The following is a 22470-nucleotide window of genomic DNA, read 5'->3' as shown; positions in this document are numbered from 1 at the left end:
TGTCCTCAGCTAACACTTTAGTAATAATACCTCCACCACCAACAGAGAAAAATGACAGCTTCAACAAACTCAAGGCCTCATCGAGTGTTACCTTTTTCCTTTAGCTTTGCCCATGTCAGATGAAAAACAGTTGTGTCAACTTACATGTTTTATTATGTCACCACTTCTTGGGTATGTTTTAATATTTCCTCAGTTTACTTCAGAAAACATTACAATAAGCACAAACTGAGTGCTAGGCATGAAGAATAAAAAAAGACAGGGGTGCCTGGGTGGCTCAGTGGTTGAGCTTCTGCCTTTGGCTCAGGGTGTGATCCTGGAGTCCAGGGATCAAGTCCTGCCTTGGGCTCCCTGTGGGGAGACTGCTTCTCGCTCTGCCTGTGTCTCTGCCTCTGTGTGTGTATGTATGTGTCTCTCATGAATAAATGAATTAAATCTTTTTTAAAAAAGATACAGTCCCTATCTTCCAGGAATATTTGGTCTATTTGCCTATATATTTTATTTTTCAATTTAAGTGTGTGATTGCTGACTGAAGGAATTTTAAACAGAAATAAAGATATTGAGATGCATTCGTTAGATGACTCCTTTCTGCCCACCGAGTAAGCATCATTAAAGTCTCCCCTCTCACCGCCATTGTATCTAAGTCAGAGCCTCCCAAGAGCCAGAAGAGCTGCAGAAGCTCTTCATTGAAGGTTTGAGCTTTGAAACAACTGATGAGAGCCTGAGGAGCCATTTTGAGCAAAGGGCAACACTCTGACTCATGACTGTGTGGTCATGAGAGATCTGAACACCAAGTGCTGGAGGTGGAGGCAGCCATGAATGCAAGGCCATACAAGGTGGATGGAAGAATTGTGCAAACAAAGAGGGCTGTCCCAAGAGAAGATTCTCAAAAACTTGGTGCCCACTTAATTGTGAAAAAGATTCTTGTTGGTAGCATTGAAGAACCCCTGAAGAACATCATCTAAGGGATTATTTTGAGCAGCATGGGGAAATTGAAGCGATTGAAATCATGACCGACTGAAGCAATGGCAAAAAGAGAGGCTTTGCTTTTGTGACATTTGATGACCATGACTCTGTGGACAAGACTGTCATTCAAAAATCCCATACTGTGAATGGCCACAACTGTGAAGTAAGGAAAGCCCTATGTAAGCAAGAGATGGCTGGTGCTTCATCCAGCCAAAGAGGTCAAAGTGGTTCTGGAAACTTTGGTGGTGGTCATGGAGGTGGTTTTGATGGGAATGACAACTTTGGTCATGAGTAAACTAGTGAGGTGGCCATGGTGGCAGTCGAGGTGGTGGTGGCCATGGGAGCAGTGAGGATGGCTCTAATGGATTTGATAACGATGGAAGCAATTTTGGAGGAGGCAGAAGCTATGATAATTTTGGCAACCACAACAATCAGTCTTCAAATTTTGGACCTTCAGATTCTGAAGGGAGGAGATTTTGGAGGCAGAAGCCCTGGCCTCTACGGTGGTGGAGGCCAGTGCTTTGCCAAACCACGAAACCAAGGTGGCTATGGAGGTTCCAGCAGCAGCAGCAGCTAAAGTGGTGGCAGAAGGTTTTCATTACCTCCAGGAAGCAAAGCTTAGCAGGAGGCGAGAGCCAGAGAAGAGACAGGGAAGCCACAGGTTACAACAGATCTGTGAACTCAGCCACGCACAGCGGTGGCAGGAAGATGTGCTGCAAAGAAGACATGTTTTAGACAATACTCATGTGTTTGGTAAAAAGCTCGAGGACTAGATTTGTGACTATTTGTATAACAAGTTATTTTAGTTTCTGTTCTGTGGAAAATGGAAAGCATTCCAACGAAGGGCTTTAATGTAGATATTTTTTTCACTCATGCTGCCGACTTGTTAAATGTAATAGCCTAATCATGATGCTGAATAAGTGGGTCTTAAATTCCCTTTATTTTATTCATTTTATTTTATATATAGTAGTTTGAAATTTTTATTTGTAATTTATTGCATTGCTTTGAAGTTTAGAAACTCCTTATTAGAACTAATCCAAGAAAAACTATCCTGTATTCCCCCCCTATATTTTTATGGCTTAATTTATTAAACTTTCTGGAATTTATTTGGGTGTATTAAGAGATGATATGCTATTTTTTTCAAAATAGGCCCATGATTTATTGATTGGCTATTCATTGCCTTACGCATTAAGTTGTGATTACCTAAGCTCTATTATTGATCAAAATATTTTCACAGTTCTCTTGGATTTTCTAGTTATAAAATTATCTCATAAATAATGAAAATTGTCTCATTTGACATTAGATCATATCTAATCCTGCCACAGAGTGAAAATATTATATTTTTGCATGTGTCTTGCACAAAAATATATTGCTCTGAAACCTGCTTTTGTCTTTTGCTCTAGGAGCAGTACATTTTTATCCATCAGTGTGTGCAACTGATGTGGATGAAGAAGAAGCAGCAGTTCTGCATCAGTGATGTCATCTATGAGAATGTTAGCAAGTCCTAGTCCCAAATCCAGAGCAGTAAGTAAGCTTCTTGGGTGCTCTGTCTGCGAACCATGCGAGGAGACACAAAGTGGGAAGGGATAGGATACAACAAAAGGCAGCACTCACCAGTTGTATTGATTCTGACCCCACAGATGTGGTTTTAGGGAGAAATGAATACCATGCCCATCTTAGAGCTTCCATGTGCCTTGGTCAGTGGTATGACACACAGGAGCTTCAGCAACTCATTATGATTTGAACTTCCTTCCCTCTACTTGGAACCTTGAATTGTTCCGATATTGGATCTGTGCCTGAGATATCAGGATACTGCCCTTCAACTCTATTTATCCAGATATTTTGTGCAAATGTTTTATTGATTACAAGGATCATACAAGGGGTCACAAGGAGACCTGAGCTGGACATGAGCTGTCTCCCAAAGGCAGAAAACAATATTAACATTAGCCCAGGATAGTGGAGTTGAAGAATGCCTTGATTCCATCCAGTATGTGAACATTTACTTGAGAGCTTCCTGAAAACATTAGTAACATATCAAATGCTTTGTGCTCGGCTTTGACTAGGGGATCAGATTTTGGAGGCATAATAATCTTAGTTGAAGTCACAATATGCCAGTTCAAGTCAGTAAACAGAGTGTGAAATGCATCTGGGTACATTGAGGTGGGGGCAGCCACTCCCTGGGTTGGGAGAGGACAGGGGTGTGTTCTGGGATTAATATGGAAGGATAAATAGCATATAGACCAGGGGTAGTGGATAGGATTAGTATTCCTTTACAGCTATCAACAGACAGAAAGCTCAAGGAGGCAGGAAGGGTAAAGGCTGAGGGACAAATTCACTGAAAAGGGACTTACAGAGAAAAATGCATAGACAACCTAGGTCCACATGGGCTGTGGTGTTGAGTGTAAAGAGAGCAAGTAGTGGAATCAGGAGGAAGTTTCTCTACTTCCAGCCACAGAGCTGTCAGTGTGCGGCTTACCCTTCCCAGGCTGCTTACTTTCTCTCTCTCTCTCTCTCTCTCTCTCTCTCATCCACAGGACAGGATATGGTGTGCACCCATCCTCCCTTGCTTCCAGACATTTTTAGGGGCCCTGCTAGCCATTTTGCTAAGAAGAGCCCCTGCTTTGTAGTATGTGGCCAAGGAGATCATCTATCTCATAGAAGCACCGGGAAGACTTAGCCTTAAAGAGCCTACAGTGTCTTTTGGACTCCTTCACTTCTGGACGTAGCGGACCAAATTCAACTGAACACCAGAAAAAGTCCCGACGCCCTGCGAAGGGCAGGAAGCACAACACTTCGAAGAGTTTCCTTGGCCCTTGGCCGGTTGGGCTGAGTTTTTGTTGTTGTTGTTCTTGTTGTTTTTAAGTGCAATAATTTTTGTATGTGTGATTTTATCTGAAAGTTGAATTGTTTTCTACCCACACGACTGACCAAGCCCGTAGCCCAAGAGGGAACAGGAATTGTCAGTATCAAATTATACCTCATTGTTAAAAAGTGGCATGGCCACACATGAGGACTTGTTAATTCTGCTTCAAGGAAATCGAACCAGCGATATCTGTGCTCCAACATTAAGCTGCTGGATCGGGGGTGGGAGGGGGGGATTGAGAGAGAAGGTTTGTACCCACAGATCAACTGCATATCTTTTCCAACTATGAGAGAGCTGTGATTCAGCTTCAAAGTAGAGTAGAAAAAAAAAATATTTAAGTCTTCATTGTTCTAGTTCTTGATGGTTTTCTTCCTTATTAACACTTAAGTGTTTTTTTTTTTTTTTTTTCCCTGGGCCCTCTGGGACTAAGGTCACCGTCCAGATTGTTTTCCAGCAAACCAGATCTGCTTCGGAGCAGTTTGAAGAAGGACTCTTAAGACTCCATTTCTGTCTGAGCAACCTTGGTGCCTAGACTTTGCATCCCTTTCTCCGTGGACCTGCCCACGAGAAAGCTCTTTCTTTGAGCGCTGCAGGCTGTGAAAAGGCACTTTCCTTCCCACCAAGGGCTGGGGGCCTTAGGAAGTTGGGGCGATGAACTGCAGCATGCTGGGGCGCCTGTTTGGCTACCGTCAGGCGTCTCTACGGATTCCAACAGAGATTTCTTTGTTTGGTTTTGTTTGGTTTTGGGGTTGTCCGTTTCCTTTTAACCAGTGTAAACTAGTAACGTTTCGTTCCTGGGGTGTTCCTATCACTACAGTACATGAGTGTGTATGTGACATAAACGCTGTCAAGATGGGCACTGCGGGCCCTGTGAAGCCTCTTACTCTGTGTCACCTCCTTAAAAAATCAGAGGTGACGGTGGGCTGGGGGGGCGGGGGCGGTGGGCGGTGCGTCCTGCTGGCCTGGGCGCGGGCATCGGGTGGCCCGGCGTCCCCGCGGAGCCCTGCACCCAGGGTCGCTCAATAATTCATCGGCGACCTCAGCGGCGGCCCAGGGCGCCAGGGGAACAGCTCCGCGCCGCCCCGGCCCTGGCCCCGAGCAGCCCCGGCCCCAGCAGCCCCCGGCGCGGCTCCTGCAGCCCTGGCCGCGCGCCCCAGGTTCACCCCGGGGGGGGCGGGGGCAGGGGCGCCCCAGCTCGGCAGCTTGGGCGCCCCAGGCGGCGTCAGTTCTTCCTCGCCCCCTCCCCCTCCCCGCCTCCCCACCTGCTCTCCTCCCCCCACACCCCCCCCCCGCGGCCCGCTAACACCGCAGCGCTGCACCCTCGGAGCGCAAAGGCCTGAAGCAAGGGTGATGGGTGATGGGTGATGGGTGATGGGTGATGGGTGATGGGTGATGGGTGATGCGCCCCGACCCCGCACCGGGGCAGGTCGGGGCGACGCGAGCCCTTCTGATGCCTGGGTAAGCTGGAATTCACTTCGGGGTCCTGGGCTGGAATATTACTTCCCCTGAAACTTAAAGCACTTCATGAATATTTCAGGTTTTTCTTGAGCACCCACCCCTTCAGGGGCGGGATCAAAGAGTAGCAGATCCACTTTCCCAAAAGAGAAGACGGAGTATCCAGAGTTTACACCCGAGACTCCGAGCTTAGACCACAGGAGGGTCGGGCCAAAGCACTTGACCAGATCCTCCCCCCTCGCCCCCCGGGGGTCTCCAGAGCAGTCCCTTTGTTCGCCGGGACACAGGTGCCCGGAGCCTGGAGAATTTATAGTGAGGAAAGCATCCACCTGTCAGAAGCCTTGGATCGTAAGCCCAGCAGATAGCAGACGCCTTGGGAACTTCTCTCTCCTGAGCCCCAGCTCATAAACTGCAGAAGGCCCTACCGCAGCCCCATATTTTTCAGATATAAAGAGTAACAGTAGGATGATGCACCCGAAGGTGTTTTGTATCTTGTCCTCTCATGGACGCTAAAACCACTGTAACCAGCTTCATCTGCACTCCAGGACTCAGTTTGAAGATTGGAGAGGCGGCTGCTGCGGCCTCTGTATCATTAATAAGGTTTTTTGTTGTTGGTGGTGGTGGTGTTTTTTTTTTTTTTTTAAAGATTTTATTTGTTTATTCATGAGAGACACAGAGAGAAAAGAAGAGAGAGAGAAGCAGGCTCCCTGGGGAGCCCCATGCGGGACTCAATCCCAGGACCCCGGGATCACAACCTGAGCTGAAGGCAGATGTTCAACCCCTGAGCCACCCAGGCGTCCCTGTTGTTGTTTTTAATCATCTGAGTAGTGCTACAATGTTCTGACCACAGAGGCACTGGCACATACAGGTCAAAATAGCCTACGTGGCTCATGGAGAGAGGGGAAGACTTTAGAGTCACAAAATATTTAACTTCAAGTGTTGTGGAGATCAAATTTCTTCACTGCAAAGTCAATTTCTAAAGTTAATTGAGAAACTATCATTAGGGCTTAATTTATAAATGTAATATTTAACACTAATATATCCCTCACTACACATTATATGATTTTATTTAACTTGAAAAGGAAAAAAAAAGTGATGGATGACAGCACTTTTTTGGACAGCATTTTAATTCAGGGCTTATCATTTTCTGCTTACAAAGTCAACATTACCCCTCAAATTGAGACAAGTTAGTAAGATTATTTTAATCTCTTATAAAATCTTTAATCAGATTTTCTAACGTCTCTCCTTTTCTAAAAGCTGTCCCTCCCACCCCCCAACCCCTACAACTCCCCACTGCTCCAAAAGGCAATCCATCTCTCAAAGAAGGCTATGGTGTCAACACATAAAACGGGGGCTGGAGACTTTGGATCTGAATTTTTTGCAGACCATATGATAGCTGCTTGCTAGAGGATTGGCCCTTAGCCAAAGAGTTAAAGTTACTGAATCCAGCCTCTAAGAGCCAAAATCCTCCCTGCTTTCTAGCAAGGAGGACTTCCTTTCCACCTCAGGAAATGTCTGATGTAATGTGCTTCAAATAAGCTGGCTCGTGTCCTGGCTCACAGCTTTCTAGCCTGGTACTTGGCACAGGCTCGGAGTCCAAAGGCCATGCCCAGGACTAAATATAACATCTCTTTGGGCCAAAGGGGTTATAAAGCAACAAACATATAACACGTGCAAACTACCCCTAGTTTTTCACAGCCCCATTTGGATGCATTTAGAAAAACAAACAAACAAACAAACAAACCTTAAGCTATGATATCTCTGATGCCTGGCCTTCCAGAACAGCAGGAGTTTTGTTTTCGGTGTCAGCCGATGCTTATGGCCATGCCTGATCCTGGTGGGTCACTCAATTAAAGACAGAGTATGATGTATGGCTCTGGGAGTTGAATCATGAGGGACATTAAGAAACTGAAGGCTGTCCAGGGCAGAGTCAGCAGCACCGGGGGGATGTGCAAAACATCAGGTCAAAGTTATAAGATTTGAGAGAAGTAGGGCTGTTAAGCCTGGAAAGGAAGGCTCTTTTGTTTATTCAATCATTAATTCAACAAATGTTTGCCTATCGAGTCGTGCTGAATGAATCAATCAATTAACCAATGAGAGATTTCTTGACTACTTGCCATATGCTGGGCATGATGATAAGCACAAATGGTGCCATATGCTCCCTTTCAAAAATGTGCCACGGAATCAGTTTTGTTGTTGTTGGAAGGACCAAGAAAACATTAGTCAAGTCTTTTTCACCATTTTTCACTTATATATCTCAAAACTTTGTCAATATATTTTCTGCAGTGCCTACCAATCCAGATAATGGTGTTTGGCTTTTTTCCCTAGGGCTTCTAGAACAGTGACACTAGCTTCTCATTGTTCTTGTTGCTCATCGGTCACCATGGACCCTGACATGGTCCATCTTCCTCGAGGAAGATCACCAAGCTAGCCTACTCTGCTCCTCGAAACAGGGTTCTCCTCAACCATATAGATTCCTGGCAGGTGGCGAGTTCTTTTCTGCTAAGCCCTTCTGGCATGCAGAATTGCCACCTCACGGGGCAGTCTGTCCCTTCACTTGTCAGAAAGCATTTCCTTCTTTTGTGTACACATCTAAGGACTTTATTACTAATGTTAAGAATGTCTGAGTCTATGCCCTTCATGGATATAGGCTTATGGCCCAAATCATGTCCCCATTTTGGTAAAAGGGCAGGTGCGATGTGTCTGCTAGTGCCCAGAGCTGCTTTGAACAGAGGCCTAATTTCAAACCAATTTAAGAAATAGTCAACCTCTCTCCCTCTTAAAAAAAAAAAAAATTTACTCAACATCCCCTGTGAGGCAGGGGGTCTATGAAGATGGATGAGACAAGGTTCCTGCTTTGAGGAATTTATAGTCTAGTAGAGGAAGTTAGAAGTGAAACCATGGGCAACAAAGTGTTACAGGTACTGTGATAGAAACACATAAAGCATCCAATGTGGGCCCAAGTGCAAGACAGGTGATTTTTTTTTTTTTTCTAGAAGGGTCAAAAAAGACTACTCCGCCATCTTAAAGTATTAAAGACTGGGGAGGCACATTAAGGAACACTAATGGTGTGCACTCATTCCTGCACTCAGCAAGCATTCATAAAACCCACTCTATCCGTCACTAGGGCCCATATGGGAAACTTAACCTTCAACCCTGCCTTCTGAAACTTTTCTTTCTGGCTGACTCCAATGTGACAATTTCTTCCCAAGCCTCCACAGACAGCTCAAGCTCATGTGTTATTCAGCAGAATCCAGTGGATTTACTGTGACTGCAAAAGTAACAGCATGTCAGGGCGACAGTTTCCAGCTACCTGCAGTTAGCGCTGTCCACGGGAAGACAGGCAGCAATGGCCCCCTTTACTCCCTGGCTTGTGACCCCTGAAAAATCACCCAGGTGCAACCTTCCATCTCTGCCTGTCTGTCTGTCTGTCTCTGTCCTTCCCTTCCTCCCTCCAGATCGGGATGGTGCCAAAAAGACAGGAGGAGGCAGGGGCTCTGGATCACTACCTGAAGCAGGAATATCTGCTGGCCCACGGTGTGACCAAGTAACACACTTCCATCGTGTTCTCGCAGTGATTCTGGTATCACCATCTCTGGCAGTCAAGTTGCTCTGAGCTAATATGGCAGCACAAGGACACACCTGACAACTGTGTGTGGCCTCGGTTACCATGGGAGTTTCCCAGGGCAGTGGTGTGTACCTCCCTGTACAATTCCCAGCAGGCAGGTGAGAAATGAAAGAGAGCAGAGCAAGGTTACCCCACAATGCAGACAAGCGCTCAGGAAAAGGCCACAGGAGCAATGGTGGTTCTTTTAAATAAAGTTTTCTATGGAAATTTATGCATTCTTCTCCAGAAGTGGTTTTCTCCCTCATTGGGTCTCTCCTTTGCTTTGTTATCCCTTTTTAAACCCTATAATAAGAAGACCATTACTTAGGAAACCCACTTGAATTCTTTAGCCTTATGTGAGGCTATTGGCTCTGATTCAAAGTCCTGGATTCCTATGAACAATAGGCTCCACAGTGGTTTCACATTAATAGAAGCCCAAACATACAGGAGGCCATGAGGTTTGGCATGTGGGGTGATGCTCAGCAAGCCAGGCCTTAGTCATGTGTGTGTTATAGTAAGTTCCAGAGCAGTGGGTAGGAGTTCAAAGCCGGCTGACACAAAATATTTTTGTTCACTCTGAAGAACACCAAAGAGTCCAAAGAGCTTTAACTAGGAAAAGTTCACTGGAACCACTACAGCCTTATAGACACAAAACAGAATGGTCTTGGAGGGTTCCTTTATGTCCAAAATGGAACTAGATCACATCCACTCTTAACCCATGAGTAAGCTTGGGAAGCAGGCCAGCCAAGGGTCCAGCAGTCTAGCAGAGCAGAGCTATTTAGAACAAGAGACTAGATGGGAAGAGACCTAAGCTGAGACTCCACCTGCCTGTGACTCAGTTGTCTCATCTGTGAAATGGACATGGTGGTAGTAGCTTTATGACAGTACAGGGCTTCAAGAAAATAAAATAACATGTGGTGGGGCTGAAAACAATACTCGGAAAAACATAGCATATTGCATGACTCCCTGGAACAAACCAACTTCCCACAGTCCCCAAAGGCCATCTTGGAATTCTTGAACAAATTTGATAAGAGCATCTAAAGTTGGTCCCTGAATTGGGCTGGGTCAGTCTTCCCAGTGTGACAAGTGAACCCCCACCCCCACCCCACCTCAGAATAGAAGGAAGGTGAGGAAGGTGCAGCATGTGATCCAATGTGGACTCTTGTGTCATAAAGGCTTGTGGTACCTAAGCAGGAGCTGACTGTCCAGATCAGAGTCCTGGACTGTCCCAGCCTGGCTCCCTACTTTGATTCTCTATTACCAAGTGCATCAGCAATGTGTGTTCTGTGTCTAGTGCATATCACCCACACTAAACGGTTTCCCAGCAGAGCACAATGTGATCACATCTGATTCACATTCAGTGAAAATGTCTGCAATTGTGCAGGCAAGCTGTGCAAATTCACACTAACGTAATGTCTGAAAAGCTGGTTACACCTAAGACAAAGATGTTGATGTGCACAGACTGTTAGAGGGCCCCTGGGTGGCTCAGTTGGTTATGTGTCTGCCATTAGCTCAGGTCATGATCTCGGGGTCCTGGGATCAAATCCCACATCAGGCTCCCTGTTCAGTAAGGAGCCTGCTTCTTCTTCTCTGCCCTTCCTCCCTACCCATGATCTCTCTCTCTCTCTCTCTCTCTCTCCCGCTCCTCCCCCCCCCCCCCATGTAAGAGTTACGAGTGAATTCTCCCGGTAGAGTCAAGAACAGAGGCTTGGAGTGAGCAGGTGCCACTGAGAACACCACTTGGTCCCTCAGAGAACCAGGCTCCTTGTTGGTACATGGGAATAGGAAGAGCTTTCTCCACACTGTTGTGTTGAGGATTAAATGTAAAGCCACTGGCGTGGTGGCTGTGGCTTGGGGATGCAGAGTAACGTAAGTGAAAATGACAGACTGAGTTACAGCAGCCTGTACTCTTGACACTCAGGAGCCGTGAGCCCCGGAGAAGTGACCTACCATCTCTAAGCCTGAGTGTCCCCATGACAACAAAGTAATGCCAACCTTGTGGACTTGTGTAAAGCACCAGCCGAGGGCCTGGCAGAGGCGGCATGGAATACATGCTGGACAATGGGCCAAGTCTCTCAGCACGTCCAGACCTCCAGACCTCCCACTCATTCCAGCACCAAGCCATCTCCAGCGCGGGCAGGCGCGGTTGACCCCTCGATCCCCTGAAGTGGGAGATCTTAGCATGCCATGCCCTCCATGAGGCCTGCTCCCCAGATAAGCAGTAACCACCCCCTGTGCCAAGTACTGCCAAACGTGGAGTCAGCAACTCTGAGAGAGGCATCTCATCTGCACACTCCTGTCTGACAGGGGTGTGGGAAACTCAGTTTGACAAATGCTAAAGGAAGTGAGAAGCATCCAAGCAATTCCAATTCCAGATAGCTGTTTTAATTTGCATTTTGTAAATCCATTGTGCTGTCACCAAGGCATAAAATAACAATAGTCACTTCCTCATTTTTCCCCCTACTGCTACAAGACAAATGAAATGAATTACCTAAATGTCTAAATTCTGCCCTACGATAAGATTGGTTGTAGAGAGGAGATAATAAACTAACTTCCCTGTGCTGTCTTCCTAATGTAAAATGTGTCTTCACTGACTGGCCCAGGATCCTGGGTTGCTACAAGTTATTAGTGCTCTAGACCTTGTCACCTTACAAAGGGCTGTATTTTGTAAGCCAGACAGCAGGTCATGGCAACTGTCTCAGCCGGTGACTCAGTGGCTCTGCCACTTTCATCTATTCCCTGGTGCAAGTCACACTCTTTGACCACATGCCTCCCTGAGCTGAAGAAGACCCTGCAGCATTGTTATGTTTATTGGATAAACCACACCACAGATTAATTTGCAGCAAATGTGTACCTCTTCCTGGCTCTGGCCCAGCAATCACAAGGGAAAACTGGGACCAGGGTCAGCTAATATTTGTCCACATATTGGCATCTTATTTAATTTCTACTTCAAAGCCTAGGTATGAAAGTAGGAGAGGATGTCCGCACGCAATTCTCCTGACTAAACGAAGTGCTGTTTTGAAGGGGTGGTCAGCCACCTGAAATTTCCCAAAGATGTAAATGACTGCTGAGGCCAAGTCTATTGTTGCCATGGAATGATCAGCTCCCAGTCTCCCTTCACGTTCTTTGTGGAGGAGGGAATCTCCTGGGACCCGGGCCAGTGATTTCCAAATGAGGCTCCAAACCTCCTCTCTGCAACTCCAGTGAGAGAAACTGATTTTACCTGTTTTATACAGTGGTATACCATATAAAAATGTCATGTTTTGAAAAGATATTTTTATGCTTAAATTTTTTTATACACTGACCTATGACATCTGAATGCAAAGATTTGCAGGAAATACAGAAGTCCAAGAGAACTGAGTCCAAATTTAGTTCTACTTACTGTGTGACTTTGTACAAGCTACTTGACCCCTATTTGAGTTTAAATTTCCCCACGTGTAAAGTGGGGGTCTTTGTGAAAGATATTAGAATACTGAGTTCAGTTCTTCTTTCCCTTCTCTTAGAATACATGGGAGGCAGAAGGCCTTAGCACGCCAGCTTTAAAGTAAGAAATGTTAAAACAGGACCAGCAATATATTAATTTCTCACTGTGTGAGTATATTATTTCTTGTTTTTCCATTATCTGAAAGAGACTGTGTATTCATTTGGGGGGGATGATAGGAATAACTAAAGTTGGAGAAATTGTTTCACTCCATGGCCAGGCTCAAGGGATAAGAAAAGAAGCAGGAATTGGGCCAAGTACCTGGAACAACACTCAGGAAGGAAAGAGCCCAAGGGACCAGCCTGGACCAGGACCATCTGGGCCTGGCAGGGGCCCTGATTCATTGCCCACCCTGTTCCCACACCAAAGCAAAGGTGGTGTGCTTAAGGCTCCTCAGGAAGCGTCTCAGCTGTTAAAATATCCCCAGAAATCCAGATTCAGGACTTTAATCCTCTGAGAGCAATTGATATCTGTATCTTTCCCCAATTCAGATTAGAATCCAATAAATGTAGTTCTTAGCAATTTCTTTTAGCTTATCAGAATTTTACCATTTTATTTTATAGCCTTTCTTTTATAGATTTACTAGATAAACCCAAACATTTGGATATTGGAAGATAATTCTGTTTCTGGTAACTATGCCCCCTGCTCCTTCCACTAAAACAGAGTGCTTTCCATAACACTGAGCTCAGAGCATCAGCTTCTTCAGCCTCTTTCCTGTCCTGTCCTCTGAGGGCAGAAAGGAACAAAGAAGCCAGGAAAGGAGGTCGCGAGGTGATGTGGGAACAGGTCTTGAAGAGGCCTGCAGAGCAGAGGACACTGAGGAATTGAGGTGGTGGAGAGAGGTGTGGATAAGGGAAAGATGTGAGTACTGACATTTCTTTCTGTCTGGGACCCAGGACTGCTAGAAATACAGCCTTTCTCTGGGAGTTGCCAGCAGCAACTGTAGCTTTTTGTTTTCTAAGTTTTGTTTTGTTTTAAATAAAGAAAAGAAGATCCCAGAGATGGGTAGTAGAATGAATGGTACCTTCCTATGCCACCCACTTCATTCCTAGGGGCCCTTTGAATAACTCTACAAAGATCTCTGACCAGCCTAACTTGGAGGCACATCCTCTGAGAAAAACTAAATGTCACAGTATAAAATCACAGCCTTTAGAAAACCTCCCCCCTACTCCTGGTTTTAGGGTATACTTTAGCCCCAGGAGATCAATAAGACTAGCTCCAGGGATAAATACTGCAAGCTGTACAGTTCTCTAGATTGTGTTTCCTGAGGCCAGAGTCTCTATCTAGGATTCCCCTTCATATCTAGTTTTTTTTTTTTTTAAGATTTTATTTATTCATTCATGAGAGACACACAGAGAGAGGCAGAGACATAGGTAGAAGGAGAAGCAGGCTCCCTGTGGGGAGCCCAATGAGGGACTCAATCCCAGGACCCCAGGATTACGATCTGAACCACAGACAGACACTCAACCACTGAGTCACCCAGGCATCCCTTATATCTAGTTCTTAAAGTAGACAGTTAACTAAGTGTTTACTGAATGAACATTGTCTTCTACTCAGAAACAACTGGTGTTTATATAAACCCCTTTACTGAATCCATACTTTCTAATACTCTTCCAGTCTCCTTGTGTATAAGCATTGAGAAGAAGGTGAGCAGGCCCAGCTCTAGTGAGACCTCTATGTAACCCCTAGTGCAGCCTCCATAAATTTACTTTTATTTATTTTTAAAGGCTTTTTAAAAAAAAAGATTTTATTTATTTATTCATGAGAGACACACAGAGAGGCAGAGACATAGGCAGAGGGAGAAGCAGGCTCCCCAAAAAGAGCCCGATGCAGGACTTGATCCTGGATCCCAAGATAATGCCCTGGGCCAAAGGCAGATGCTGAGCCACCAAGGCATCCCTAAATTTACTTTTAAAAAACAAATTAATCTCAATTTCCCATATATTTTCTTAGTGAAAAATACTGAAAGGAAGAGTTTTAAGTAACTAGAGTATCTCTCACATTTGTTTCCTATGACTCAGTGCCTCTTAAGTGGAGGAGGGAAAGAGAGAATTTACTGCTCACCTTTAGAAAGATGACAGAGCTCATAAACAAGAACATTAGAACACATATTTTAACTATTTTATGATTGATAAAGTCAAGTATTGAACACATCGAGACATGGAAAAGAACTTTAAAATATTGAAACAAACTTCTATAGATGAAAACTCTAATGTCTAAAATGAAAAATACAATGAAAGACTAAAAGCAGACTAGAAACTCCAGAAGACAAGACTAGCAAACTTGAAGACAGCAACAGAAATGGACTAAAATGAAACACGGAGAAAAACGACTGGGGAAAAAATTGACAGAGTATTAATAAACCTGGGAAAACTTCAAATGGCCTAATACCCATGCAACTGGAGCCCTTCAATGCTAGAAAAGCAGGAGGGACTGGGCAAACAAACAAACAAAAGTAATAACTGGTAAAAATTTTGCCAAATTCAGTAAAAACTGATCCTGTAATCCCAGGAAGCTCAATGAACACCAAAACCAAGAAAACTACACAGAGGTCACACCATCATCAAATCGCTTCCCACCAGGGAAGAGATCTTCACTTTGGCAGCAGCTATTAATCCCGTAGCAGTAGGTGATTCTAGTTTCTAGTCACCCCAACCCCCTACCTTTCAGAACCAACATCACTACATACCGGTTCCAAGATACCAGCTTCAACTGTCCAGATTCCTCTCCTCAAAGCTTTTTGTCCCCGTTCCTCAGGGCATCTCTCCTTTGTGCTCCTGAGGTACCAGCACCAACACCAGACAGCACTCCCCTAGGGCTTTGGGCTCAAACTTTCTAGGGCCCTTCCTCCAGGCTTCTAAACGCTGATAAACCCAAACCCTCCCTTTGCTCCCCTCTCCCAAGGCATGGAAGCTGTGTCCTATTATTACTACCTCTGTGGTAGCTCAATGTTCTTATGTTCTTTTTTTTTTTTTTTTTGCCTGTTTACAAATTATGTTTATTAACTTCCATTTAAATAACAGAGAAGGAGGATTACATCTTGTTAGGTAAAAATATGAGCTTTAAAATTTTTTTGTATGGTATCTCAAATAGGCATAGAAAAGTTAAGCAAAGTAGCCAGAATTGGATTGGGTTGGTTATTGAGCTTTTTCAAATATATCCCTCTTTCCTCAACTTTGTGACAGGTGTGTTCCCAACAGATTCTGTCCAAAGAGGGTGCTAGGGGGAGGCAGGAAGCTAGAGGGGGACAAGGCACCTGCTCTCCTCTGTTTTTATTACCACCACGCTGATCATGGTTCTTCACTCCATAAGTAGCAATTGAGCCCCAGTAGGTTCTAGTTACCAGTTTGTCTTTTCCTACACTCCCAGAGCAGCCTCATTATGCCCTCCCAGAAATCTGAGTACCAGCTGGCTGGCGTGGTCTTCTGAGGGCTGAATCCCATGTCTGTGGGGTTTTCTCAACTGAATTCTTCTCTGAATTTCCTGAGGTGGGACAGCACCAGACAGACTGCACCCCCTTCTCAGAGGTTTGTTTACCAGCTGTGGGGTCTTTCCCTGAAACTTCTCAGGTACCAGGACCAAACTCTGTGGTACCTCTCCCTCAAGATTCTAAAATTTTATTAATCCCAACTCTGCCCTTTGTTCCCATAGCCCAGAAGGAGGCAACCACTCCTGCAACTGCCACCACTGTGATATTGTCCTTTGGGATTTCATACCATAAAGATATCTCTATGCATTACCCCAATTCTTTTAATATATTATATATCACATTATATTCAGGCTATTTTAACTTTTCTATTTCCTCTTGTCTTATCCTTACATTTTCAGAGACTTTCAATATGGGCCAAGTTATAAATGTGTGTCATTGCTTATGTCATGGAAAAGATCTAGAATAACCCTCATCATTCTCATGTTTGTTTCACTTTGTCTGAGGGGCATAGTTATAGGGAAGATTAACAACTCCCGTATCTCTCATAATTGGGGGGTGGGGGGGATCAGACCCTAGGAAGCTGTTTCCTTGTCAAAAAATACAACTCAAGAGAGTTACTACAGATGCCTAAGGAGGCATTTCTGTGGGACCACTTAGGACTCATAAGTGCTATATATATTTGTTCTTATCACTGTAACCAGCTTTCACTAGAGGCTGAACTGTACTGGAAATCAGTTTAAAAAATAAAAAATAAAAAAAGAATGGGCCTCTGTTTTTCCCATTCTACCCAACCTGATCCGGAGCCTACATACCAAAGATCCCTTTTGCCAATGACACAGAAGCCATTTATTACCATACAGCAAATACTGTTTATTGCAGACTTTCCAGCTGACTCATGTGAAAAAGGCACTATGAAAATTAATGAATCTAGATAATCTCTCTAAATGGATTTATGTTAAAATATACAACATTCTTACATAACATCTGTTTTATATATGTGAAATAATATAACATTTAATGACAAAAATTGTGTTTCCAAAAATAACATTTGTTGAAGGTTAAGTATCTTTCTTTTCTCTATCTAGCTAGAATCTTTCACAGGATTAAAATATGTGTAAATTAAGTGTTTCTTATAACCAGAAGAACTTGACACAGATAAACACATAAAATGGCCCCAATATCCATTTAACTACTTATGTCAATATTTAGAACTGAGGCCTTCATTAAGCAAAATACTGTAATGCACACCAATGCGGGCTACTTCCTGGGACACATTTTGACTGCATATGACCTCTTGTCCACTTGTGCTTTCTCATATATAAGAACACAATAAGCAGAATATAAGCAGAATATAAACTAAATCAAAATACAAGCTATACAAGGAATTGTGATCAACAGAGCCATGACACATAAAATGTCTTGGGAATGCTCCATAGGTTTGTATTTGCATGTCCAAGGCTTGTTGTATTTTACAGTTCATTAAATGTTTTGATTTTAAAAAAAACTGTTGGCATTAAGAACTTTAAATAAATCTAAACATTCTATCATTGAGTATGTCAAGGAAGAGAACTAAGTAAGCAGAGCCTAGCCGAAAGTAAGCTACACTCTGAATGACAGACACCAGAATCATGGGCAAAAGTGAAATTATTTAGATTTTTAAATCACGGGCAATATCTTTGTTTTGCTGCAATAAATAAATTTACCTCTATCAAAAAATACCTGCTTATACACTGAAGTGGGGATGAAATAATTAATCCAATAAAGGAAACCTCAACCTTGTGAAAGCAGGTAAAATATTTCCCAAGGGCAAAGCATCATTTTACAATTATTCAGTTTTAATAAAAAAAAAAATGGCCCAGGAAAAAAGTCCTCTGCTTACTTATGTTTGCATTGTTTCTTTATGGCGATAACTTAAGTATTCCAAGAAATAAGAATCTGACATTCCCTTCATGGCTTCTTAAAACAAAGCACGTTGGAATAATGCCGCAAATTTAAACGGGGTTTAAAAACAAATTAGTGACTGCTTCCCTCATCAAAAGATTCCACCCCTGAATCACTAGCAGCAGCACTGATTTTTTCCTGTCGTCTTCGCATGATTTCTTGCAACTCGGAGCTGCCACTGTTATCCTGAAAAACAAACATGGTGCAGACAAGATGGTTACAGGTTTGTGTGGGCTGCAGGTCATGTAATGAAATGGTTCAGGGTAAGAGTCCTTTGGTTTTCTCCTACTATCTCTTGGGGAAAACTGAAGGCTGCCCTTCATATAAGTGATGCTTCTGGAATTCAGTAATACATCACATTAATCATTTTTTCATTTATGAGATGTCTTAAGGCAATTCATTCACCATGCCTTTCACTTGGACATGATAAAGATAAATCAATAATGTATGTGGAATGCTCCAGATTCCCTGGGAGAAATAAGATATGTGTACAATAAGCATAATGAGATGGCAAATTATTAAAGAACCCTCTTAAGCAAGATACCCATCTGCCATTAGGGGATTCTAAATTAGGCTCGAAGACTAGGCTCAGGGTACACCAAGTTCCCTTCAGAATACATGAAGGTTCTGACCCTCTGACCTCAAGTCAGCTTTCCTCCTTGCCACTCTCTACCTACCATCCCTGTGCACCTTCCTTATTCTGCTCTCATCAATAGAAGTTTTTGGCAACCCAGGTGAGTAATCTAAAAGATGGACTAAATGCAAGAGAAGGGTGTAGTCAGAAGGTGACTGAGGAACATGAAGCAACTCAGGTATTCAGTCTCTGCCTCCATTTATATCCAGAGGAATGGAAGTAAGACCCAAGAGGAATTGGGTGGTGGGGGAAAATCACAGACAATCTGATACAAAGGAATTCAGAAATTTTGGCACTTCCTATCATACCCTTGAGAAGGAAATATATGCTCTCAATAAAATTAAAATGTATAACAGTAAAATAAAAACTGCCTCAGAGAAGATTCAATCCTTATTCATATTAAATATACAGAAACCCTAATATAGAAGATGCCCAGGATCCACCTAATAAGGAACTCCCAAGATCAATGTTGTAGGAAAAATTTCCAGGGAAGTAAAATTTCTCCTGAGAGTGGTTATAGGGTTGCATATGTGAAGTTACTTCACTCAGAGTTACTTCACTGTTGAATTTAGAGGATATACTACTAGAGAAAATTATGTATCAATTTTACGCCAAAGCCAATACACTTTCATTTGAGTTCAAGTATAATTTCATGAAAGATACCAAGAGCTGTGAGATATGGCTTGAAATGACTACCCTTACACAGCCCATTTTAAGAAGAGTAGGATATGCGAAGCTTAAGGATAGTCAGTCTAGAAAACATTTCCTCTTCTTTCCTACTGACAACTATGGCTAAGTAATTACTCTTCAGCACACTCTCTTTCCAATGATTCCTAATATTTTCCCTCTGATTATTTAGATATATACTAAGATCTAAGACCCACAGCCAGGATTTTAAGCCAGGATTTTAACTACTGACCTACTAGAATCTCCAAACTAAATATTAAGAACAGGCAAAAGAGTTCTGGCCTCTTAAGGCATTTACTCACTCAGAAGTGAATGTCCATTACTGTGTCAAAATTTAAATTCCTACAGAAGTAGTTAATGCATATAAAATGAGAACATTAGGCCTTTCATTAAATGTCCAAAACCATATGCTCCAAGCTTCATATTACAGGAGCATTTATGATAAATTAATCTCCCCTCAAATGGTCATTGATAGTCTCTAGTGATAAATTATAAAAAGCTGAGTCAAACTTAACTCTGCATGAAAGGGAAATTGACCAATGTGGACACAAACAGCTGATTTCAGAGCTTTCAATTTTCGGCCCACACTCTTGATTAATGCAGACAAATATCAACTTAGGTTGACAAATCATACCTCTAATGCAGCTTTTTGTACAGTGATTTGGCTAAAGACTCTGGACCCTTCAGGGCAGACTGTCTTCAGTTCATCTTTGTTGAGAGAGAAAAGTTGTGCACCGTTTAATACTCCAAGACTATTGACAGTCCTGAAAAACACAGAAGAAAGAAAAAGAAATACAGCATTAAAAATATTATCTAGATTGGGGCACCTGAGTGGCTCAGCTGGTTAAGTGTCTGACTCTTGATTTCGGCTTGGGTCATGATCTTGGGGTCATGGAATTGAGCCCTGTGTTGGGCTCCATGCTGGGCACTGAGCCTGTTTGGGATTCTCTTTCTCTCTCCTTCTGCCTCTGCCCACCCCTACCCCCTAACTCGTGCACTCTCCTGCTCTCTCAGAAAAAAAAATATTATCTAGATAAAACAAGAGAAAAAAATTTCTGGTCCTACTATTACCTCTGTTTTCTAAGTGTTCCATATAATGAAACTCTTATAAAATGTTACTACAGTGCTTCTTCAGGGCAGTGACAAGGGCTTTCATGATGATGATCCTGAGGCTACATGATCATGAAGTATCAAAAAGGAACCAATTGTATTTAGTATCATTATTGTTGAGTACCAATTCCTTTAAATATGGTGTTTCATAGGGGGAACAGATAACTTTCTAGTAACCAAGCAACTGACTAAGCAATGTGTATCATTTTTCAGTCATGTTGGGTATGTAAGTTTATAAAGTTCTCTTAAGTATGTATTATTGAAATAGGCCGTTGTATCACATACACATAAATATTTTCAAGTGCTTAAAATGTAGATAGGTTTACCAAGGGAAAAGTTATATTAGGTTATAGTCTATGATTGGTAATTTATTTTTTATTTGGCTGAGAATCTATATCCTGCAGCAGCAGCATATTCTGCTATATGCTGTCTAAGGTCTGGGGAGTCCAGCTAAGGCCTCAGTCCTACCCTGTGTAACCAGATGAGGGGGGAAAGAAAGCTACCACCTCAAAGCTACTGGCAGTTTTTGCTTAAGGGGCCAATGATAAGCAGACATCATCATCTAAGAAACAGGGTACCACCAGATTATAGTTATTTCTCCTTCTTCCAATTCTTTTTAAGCTATAAATATCTATAGTTATTTCCTGAGCATCGAACAAATGCGGTCTGGTCTCCCCAACATTTTAGAATCGTTTGTGACATGACATCTTAGCAACCAAACTGAAAATCACACATATATTACACATAGAAATGCAGTCTTCCCAGAGAGACTTACACGGGGCTGAACCCCTTCGACTGTAACCATGTTTTCACATCTTCTGGCGTGGAGTCATAAGTGATATTGACAACTGGTACATTCTGCCGTGGCACATGGAATTTCTTCTGGGCGGCACTCCGACCAATGGTCAGTCTGTGGATGAGCTCATCCTGCACTTCCTCCATCTGAGATTTCCTTCCTAGACACCAACATGGAATAGGGTATTTTTGAAAACTTCTAACATATGTTGCTCTCTTTAGAACCCCAATGCCCAAACCCTTTGTCCCTGGTAGGACTTATAATCTAGTGTGCCTACCATCTTTCCTCATGTTCATCCTCACACAGGACAAATTCCATGATCAATTATTAAAACCACTCCTTGGCTCTTCTCTTCTCTTCATTGTACTCCCTTGGCAAAACCCCACCCCTTGTTAAATCTAACTTTCTGCTTATTCTGTGTCTGCACCTGTACCCTGAGTACAACACAACAATGCTGAATGATCTCATGTTAAATTCATGAATATGAACCTCAACCAGGCTGTTGTTTCCTGACAATCATACTGCATTTTTTTTAGGTCATGGTCTCAAGTAGGGGAAATTTTGACCCTAGGGATATCTGCTAATGGCTGGAGACACTTTTGAACAGCACAATTGGGTGGGGGGTGGGGAGGAAGGACGCAACTATCATGTCATGGGTAGAGGTCTGGACTGCACAAAACATCCTACAATGTACCTGTCAGTCTCCTACAACAGAGACTTATCCAACACCATGTCAACAAGGCTCAGGTTGAGAACCTGCCCTAGACCAAATAAATGGCAACTGTTAGACAAGTATTTACTCTCTTCTTTCTCTGTAAAACCTCCAACACTCATCCCCAAATTTTTACCCAGAACTAATGACCTCACTTTCCTAATGCCAAATAAAATAATAAGTTAGAAGAGAACCTCTTTAAGTTCCTAGCAGTTTTCCTCACCTACCAGCACTTTCCTCTTGCCCTCTGCCTTCCCTTTCTTCTTTCCCTGCATCCTTCCCTTCCTTTCCATTCTCCCCTCCCTCCCTAATACATTATGGATCAACTGTGTCCATGCTTCTAAGGCTTGCCCCTTTATATGTGCACTAGATCCCATGTCCTCTGACTACTTAAATACTTCAACAGTAATTTCTCCTTTACTTATCTAGGTTATCCACTTTCCTCTTTAACTGAATCGCTTCATCAGCATACAAACACATTTTTATTTTGTTATTATTCCTTTTCCCTTTAAGCCCTTTCTTGACCCTATGTCCCTCCCAGCTACTGCCCATCTCTCTGCTCCTGTTTTAGTAAAATTCCGTGAAAAGCTGTCTATCCTAGTTGACTCCCATTTGTGTTCTCCAATTTTCTCTTTAATTTATTGCTAAAAAATTAGGCTTTGGGCCCCAACCCTCCACAACATTTTGCTTAACTGCTACAGTCAGTTCCCAATCATTGTTTCATTTAACTCACCAGCAACATAGAAAGGTGATTGTTCCTTAAAATGCCTTCTTCATAAAAAAAAAAAAAA

The 22470-nt window shown here is 43.0% G+C and overlaps 2 protein-coding genes across 13 annotated transcripts in view; one reads left to right on the top strand and one right to left on the bottom strand.

Annotated features, from left to right (window-relative positions):
* Positions 1-4706, top strand: part of PTPRO (protein tyrosine phosphatase receptor type O) — a 239564-nt gene extending 234858 nt beyond the window's left edge. For 2 of the 3 annotated variants that reach the window (XM_072798871.1, XM_072798868.1), the window contains 2 exons: positions 2367-2487; positions 3498-4706. In XM_072798871.1, coding sequence (XP_072654972.1) covers positions 2367-2471 — 105 coding nt within the window. In that variant the 3' untranslated portion in view covers positions 2472-2487; positions 3498-4706. Of the gene's footprint in view, positions 1-2366; positions 2492-3497 lie in introns of all 3 variants that reach the window. The other variant, XM_072798870.1, reaches the window with a different exon arrangement.
* An 11938-nt stretch (positions 4707-16644) lies between these two features.
* EPS8 (EGFR pathway substrate 8, signaling adaptor) overlaps positions 16645-22470 on the bottom strand; it is a 176069-nt gene continuing 170243 nt past the window's right edge. For all 10 annotated transcript variants that reach the window (XM_072798866.1, XM_072798867.1, XM_072798858.1 and 7 more), the window contains 3 exons: positions 20947-21127; positions 19696-19825; positions 16645-17926 (listed from right to left, as the gene is read on the bottom strand). In XM_072798866.1, the coding sequence (XP_072654967.1) occupies positions 17813-17926; positions 19696-19825; positions 20947-21127 (425 nt within the window). In that variant the 3' untranslated portion in view covers positions 16645-17812. The remainder of the gene's footprint in view (positions 17927-19695; positions 19826-20946; positions 21128-22470) is intronic.

The sequence above is a fragment of the Canis lupus genome, chromosome 25 (assembly GCF_048164855.1).
Source record: "Canis lupus baileyi chromosome 25, mCanLup2.hap1, whole genome shotgun sequence".
NCBI lineage: Eukaryota > Metazoa > Chordata > Mammalia > Carnivora > Canidae > Canis > Canis lupus.
The sequence above is the reverse complement of the archived record's forward strand: the minus strand, read 5'-3'. Positions and strand labels throughout refer to the sequence as shown.